Below are 6,521 nucleotides of genomic sequence, written 5' to 3'. Positions count from 1 at the left end.
TTATACTACAGAGAATATTTGTTGTTTGATCTCTTTTGATCCTGAGCACGACCCTGAAGCGTTCATCTTACAACTTTATGTTAATTAAAAATCAATGTTCCATGGTTCAATCTTAAAATGCATAACATTTGAAACAGCAGTAATTTGTGTTGAACATCAGATAGATGTAGTGGAGAGAAAAGTTATTCTCTGTATTTGCCTCAATCAGTATACTTTCTCCATGGTGACACCACCGGGTTTATAAGGACCATTACTGATCTAATCATACTAATCAGAGAATTTTATACCGGTCCAGATGTAGTGTTGTTTACGGGAGTAGAGTAATAGTGACGTAACAGTGACGTTACAGCACCCTCCTCCCTCGGCTACACTGAGCAGCGCAGTAGTTTCTCTGATTTTCATCTGCGCTGCAAGTCTCCTGCGGATTTATCGGGGAAATCCAGTGGGTAAGTGGAATTATGAAGTAAATCAAGTCAGTGTTAGTGCGTGTGTAAGATGTCACGCTTCGGTGTAACCTGCACTAATTACATATTGATCAAGGATTATGCATGTTATTGTTATTCTCCTAATGAGTGATTGTAGCTGTTTTATACTGACTTGTTTATGGTTATGCTGGCTGTCCAATAGGACTGTGGCACAGGTTTATATATGATGAGTAAATCAGGTTGCAGGGTTAATTCATTTATTCTACTTTATAAATTAGAGTAAGCTGGAATTTGATTTTGAAATGCTTAAACCCACCGACGCTGCACATTGCGGCTTAATTTTACTTCACAACAATTGTTTTAGCATAAAAACATTCACGGTACTACTACAAATAATCCCTCAACCAAATTCAACATGGAAATACTGCTTACACCTCAACCCGTCAGTGATATAAATCAAATATAGCTGACTGACAAAATGATTGATAACTCATAGTCAATATGAGAAGTTTAGAAGCATCTTTTTCTCATATAATTGTCCTTAACTAAATAGCACAGACTTTGTGCCCGCATCGGGAGGCTGAACTGTAACCACAATAACACTAAGGTGCTCCAGTCAAAGAGCATAATTCGGCCACGACCGCTGGAATGTCTCCGGTGCAGTCATGTATGTGCGGGCCTCGATGTGGAAGTGAAGCACATGAGCAGCACTCTGACAGAATTTAAGCCCCTGCCGCATGTGTCTGGTCGATAGAACTGAGCTGCTGGATATCGGCTGAACCTCAAAGGCGACTCTGGTGGCCTGACGTGTTGTGTTCTTTTGACACGCATGACCGACCCAAAGTAATTATCCCTCATCTGGTTCACATCTGTCGTTAGTTTTTTAAGATTTATGGAAGCCAGGGACACTTTTTTCTCTTATGACAATAAACGTGGATTTGTTGGGTCTGAACAAATAGTTTTTCCTAAAAATGCGATGCATTGCATTTCGATAGTATGGGTTTGCATAACCGGAGATTTAACTAATTTGTCTGCTTCAGTACCTGCCAATCTTTCCAAGTTTAAACAGAAACGCATAAAACATGTTTCCGAGCGAGACACAAACGTCTAATACATGCATTCTTTTAACATGCATCCATGTGTTTTTCAAACCCCATACAAACATGGACAAAAGGGTCAAAAACCATCGGTCGTTGTGTGATTTACGATGGAGATGGCTTTTTTGATTATATCTACGATATTTTGGGTCAGTCGTGTTTTTTTTCAGCCATAAATCTGTTTTCTCTGGCAGCCCTTGAACGCAGCACTGCCTGGGGACACAAGGTGCGAAGTTTTCATAGCTTCTGTTACCTGAACAGTGTTTTCTTGGGAAATAACGTGTTTTTTTCATTGAATTGCCATGCTATTAATTCAGGTCTATATTGATGAATATTTTCTGTAGTGTATTTACAGAAAACACAGTTTAACCCCATGACCTCTGATGACTGGTTTATAGCGTTGCAGATAGACTCGACTTATCTCTGGTATGAAGAGTTCACTGGCAGGGTCACCAGTGAGACAGTATTCCAGCCCTAATTCTTCTTATTTTGTGGGTAAAAGAACAAAACATGATACAAACGTTCAGATGGCTGCATCACCACCGGGCCGAAATTACAGCCCAGAACAATGTATCGGATGTTAATGTCTCAGCTTCACACATCAACTTTCCGCTGACTTTATCCGCCGTTGTCAGGGGTGACAGAAAGATTTAAAACCTGTACCTCCTTCAGATTCTTTCAGCGCCGCGACCCGGAGGAGCAGGCCGGTGCTGATTGAACGCAGAGAGATATAAACCCCCTCCAGTTGTAATAGGGAGACCTAATCCCTGCACTTCAAGTTTTACAGGAGGCCAGGCAGCTCAAAGCCGGGGAGCTGAGCTCAAGTTGTCCTTTCACCTTACAGAATACCATTATGAGCTCTACAGTAGAGCACCGGGGTGCTGAGGACAAACTTAATGAACGTAAACCCTTGGATTGTGAGACTTCCCTCAATGGTGTAATTTTAATTAGGATGCGTTTCAAATCAATTCAAACAAGTTAAGCTAATGAGCAATGGAATTCTCTACACATGTATTGGATCTCAAATGTAATGCTTGTAAGGTATATTTTCTCTATAAAAATAATGTATGTAAAATAATGCATTACAGTAACTATAGATCGATTTTACTAAAATTTTGGAAATGTCGTTATAGTACATTGTGCCTGAACTGATTATTATTTTCTTTAAACCAAGTAACCAGAAAGCATTGTACAGTATGGTCGTTCAGCCTGCAGCAAAGGCAGGGATCAATGTTATTGGGGCATGCATAATGCTAAGAAAACAAGCATTTACAACCACACAGTCACATAGCAATACGCCTCAGGATAAAACACACAAAAGGAAGTCAGAGGCATCTGAACTCAATGCTGATCTTTCACTACTGATGTCAGATCAGGGGCGAAACCAGGTCATCTGGTGTGTAATTCACTGACTGACGTCTCAGTGAATCTTAAGAAGAGCATTTGGAAGAGAGTGTCCCTCTTGGAATGTCATTCAACACTATTGGAAGTCCTTAAAAGGAATCACGATGTACAAATACAGCATCTCATTGTAATGTACCAAAGCTCGTACAATAGTTTCTTATATTCCAGTAAACAGACTCTTTTATTTCATGGAAACAAATCTTTATAAACAAAAGTCCCTGAGATATTGGTTTTCGTATTTTTTAAGCAGTAATTCCCCCTCCTAAAGGAACAGTGTGCCGAAATTGAGGCGGTTTATTGGCAGAAATGGAATATTTATAACTATGTTGTCTTTTTTTTTCCATCATTGAAGCTAAGAATCAATTTTTTATTAGCTTACAATGAACCGTTTACATCTACATGACGAGGGCCATATCGCCACGGCGACCCAGAAAGGTCAAACCAAACACAGGCTCAAAAAGGACTCTTCCTGTTTTTTAGCCTTACCTTAGGCCACCGTAGTTCTCAGAAGCACTTTGAAAGGCAAGTGTGAGCGGAGGGGCGTTCAGATGCAATCTGGAACCTCACCACTAGGCGGCACTAAATCCCACACACGGCCTCTTTAAAGTTGACGAGAGCCGAAGGAAAAAGGATGAGGGGTATGGCGTCCTCGTGTTCTCCGTGAAGTAACAAGCTGTCGGATGCTTTGAATGGATCAGAAAAAAAGAAAAGAAAAAAAAAGAGTCTTGTTGAAAGGTTCTGAAGGCCCCTCGAGGGAGATCACACCCTGATGAATCAAAAGAGTCACCTGGCTCGAATTTTAAAAATCAGAAAGTATTTAATAACTAAACAAAGTGATTAAGAATACAATTTTTGAAAGTGAAATACAATGTGAATAGTGATATATTTTGCATAGTAGAGAATTCTCAGACCAAGTCAATGGTGACTTATCAAAGCGGCTGCAGGAATATTCTAACAGTTCTTCCCCCGGTCTGGTCCTTTAAAAACTCCCGGGGGGCCGTCTTTTGGGTGTATTTGAATGTGTTTGGCTTCTCTGCTGCAGTAACCTGAAACCTCTCTGTCGTATCTCTCCCTCGGATTCCAATGCATTCTATGTAGAAACATATAACTACACTTCAATTACAACACAACATATAAGGTCACAGTTCTTCATGGGTTTAACAAACTTCATGTGGTGCAATACTCAAGATATTTGCCTCACTCGGATCTACTATCTAACTTCACACAAACCACAATTTTACACTAAACATTACTACCTGTACTATACTTCCCACCGCCAGGTGTGCTCTTCTACTTAAACCCCGAACAGTGTGAGTAAAAAAACAATGCACATGTTGAGTTTGTGGTTATGACAGTCGTCCTCCTGCAGTTTGTCTGCTGACCGGCGGGGTTCCTCTTGACGTCTAAATAATGAAGTGAGCTCACAGCAAGAGTGGAAACAGCTGATCCCTTTCATAGACTAATTCCTTCTATTATTAGACATTAGCATCCAGACTTTTCTTGTTCTCTTTCATTTAAAATGCATCCACATGCTCGTTTTTGGGATTTTGGGGATTCTGACATCAGAGTTCACCTATTTCAGCCACTCACAGCCCCGCGTCTCTCCCACAGGGTTTCAAATCAAAGTGCATGAGGGAACTTTGGGCCCAATGATGGAGGCCTGGCCGACAGTGGCCTGGGTGCTGCTCATGACCAACGTTGCTGATTGGCTGAAGACGGTCCAGTCCCGGGACTTTTCCCTGACGGACATCATCCTGCTGCATCCCTCAAGTAGGAGCGTTTTACTGCAATGTGATTGTAAATGTGAAAACATCTGTGGCAACCCAAATGTTTTCTAGGATTCTAGAATCTGTGCAGATGTGATTCTCGCCAATAAAAGTGTTTGTTGGATCTTTGTGTCGGAGCAGTTTAGTCAACAGTTGATTATTCAGACATATTGTCTTGAAGATCAATCTTGAAGTGAACATCCGCTATGTGTGAATGGTACAATAAGTGAATGGAGTCACTGTGACGTCAACCATTGGTTTGTGGACTACAGTTTTGACGCCTCAATTCTGCCATTTTGAATGTTGCCATCTGTTTTTTTGGAAGCCAAACTGACCATATTTGGACAAGTAAGCACGAGGTTCGCTAAGTTAGCAGCTAACGCTAGTGCTACCTGGCTAGCTTTCCCAGCAAGGCTTCATCCATGATTTACATTATCTGTGATTATATTTTCTTCTCCAGTCTTTTTTACTATTGAAGAAGCCTTCGAACTATCAATTAAGACAACGTTTACAGAGGGAATAAGTCAAGTCTTATTCCAATTTACACAATATTGTTTTAAAAAGGTATCGCCCCCTAAAGGCCATTAGTAAGAATGCAGGTTTGAGGCACTTCCCCTTTGGCTTTGACCTTTTGACCCGGCGGTTGCTCATAGCACGGCACAGTTTCAGCACATTCCACGCACAAAGGCAAACAATAGACAGCAGCGACAGCAGGAGAAGAGGTCATCGAGTGGGATCAGCACTGTCCTGCCAACAGCCGTTCTCTCCATCACAAAATTCTCCCCCCGACCGCCAAATCTTCTGTGGTGCAGGTCGAGTGCTACTGTTTGAGGGAAAGGCCGTGAGTGGTTCTTTGCCCTCTTAGTCTAATCATCAGTATTAACCGAGACTTCCCACAGCAAAGCCTTCGGACTCTTTGCTTTAGGGCCGGTGCTCGACTTTCTGTCCCGGGTGGATGTGAGGGAAGTGCTTGGTCCAATTAGTATTATTCAAACGGTGAAACCTTGTGTTAACTGAATGATCAAATCCTAAATGTTCGGGATCAGACCTCACGAACGGCACAGTAGTGAAGTGGGTGCGTCTCTGTTTGTCACAGCGACACCTCATCCTGGAGGTTTCAAGTGCTTCACGTGCGAAGACGCGGCGGACAACTACGAGTGCAACCGCTGGGCGCCGGATGTCTACTGTCCGAAAGGTACGTCGACACCATCTTGTTCGCTTGCAGCCACACCGAGCTCGGTGCAAAACTACTTCCACACTGGAAAAAAAAGTAGCCAAAAAAAAGCCCCTGAAGTGAAGGTGTGCGATGTGCCCAGATGCCAGGTACTGCAGCGTGAGTCACGTGATGGACAACCATGGCGACAGTGTGTCTGTGACCAAGCGCTGCGTGGCCCTGAAGGACTGTCTGTCCACCGGCTGTGCTGACGTCTCCGATGATGGCTCTCAGGTACGTGGAGGTCGACTCTACAAGTCGTGGGAGGAGGGGTACGAATGTTGTACGTCTCCCGAAGGTTTCGGTCTCGTCCGGCAGATGTGCTCGTCCTGCTGCGAGGGGAACATCTGTAACGTGCTGGTGCCGAGGAATGCCAGCAACTCGGTCTTCTCCTCGTCGTCTCCTCTGTCGAGCTCCAGCAGAGGGTTCCTTCCTGCAACGCAGAACTTCTTCATCATCATCATCATCATCGTCGTCATGGGATTCTTTACAGCTGGACACTTTTGAGAGGGAAACAGTGTCAGATCCAACTTAAGGACACTTTTCTGGGAAAAGGTGGTGAAGAACAGCAAAAATGTATTTAATCGTTTTATTATTCTAGTTGATTCTAGTTGCT

General features: G+C 42.9%; 1 protein-coding gene across 2 annotated transcripts; it reads left to right on the top strand.

The window, feature by feature from the left end:
- The first annotated feature begins 388 nt into the window (after positions 1-388).
- lypd6 (LY6/PLAUR domain containing 6) lies at positions 389-6,521 on the top strand. Of its 2 annotated transcripts, none has more exons than XM_037460896.2 (4): positions 389-446; positions 4,538-4,696; positions 5,789-5,887; positions 6,009-6,521. In XM_037460896.2, the coding sequence occupies exons 2-4, from the start codon at positions 4,576-4,578 to the stop codon at positions 6,410-6,412; spliced, it is 624 nt and encodes a 207-aa protein (XP_037316793.1). In that variant the 5' UTR covers positions 389-446; positions 4,538-4,575; the 3' UTR covers positions 6,413-6,521. The 2 variants fall into 2 exon arrangements, with proteins under 2 accessions (XP_037316793.1, XP_037316785.2); XM_037460888.2 differs by lacking the exon at positions 389-446 and having other exon boundaries at positions 4,459-4,696; positions 6,009-6,139; positions 6,224-6,521.

Source organism: Pungitius pungitius, chromosome 3 (genome assembly GCF_949316345.1).
Source record: "Pungitius pungitius chromosome 3, fPunPun2.1, whole genome shotgun sequence".
NCBI classification, from domain to species: Eukaryota; Metazoa; Chordata; class Actinopteri; order Perciformes; family Gasterosteidae; genus Pungitius; species Pungitius pungitius.
This window is presented reverse-complemented; position numbering and strand designations above follow the sequence as displayed.

Coding starts and splice junctions, on each gene's coding strand:
- lypd6 (XM_037460896.2), top strand. CDS start 4,576: ATGATGGAGGCCTGGCCGACAGTGGCCTGGGTGCTGCTCATGACCAAC. Junction 4,697..5,788: donor CATCCTGCTGCATCCCTCAA/GTAGGAGCGTTT, acceptor TGTTTGTCACAG/CGACACCTCATCCTGGAGGT. Junction 5,888..6,008: donor GGATGTCTACTGTCCGAAAG/GTACGTCGACAC, acceptor CGATGTGCCCAG/ATGCCAGGTACTGCAGCGTG.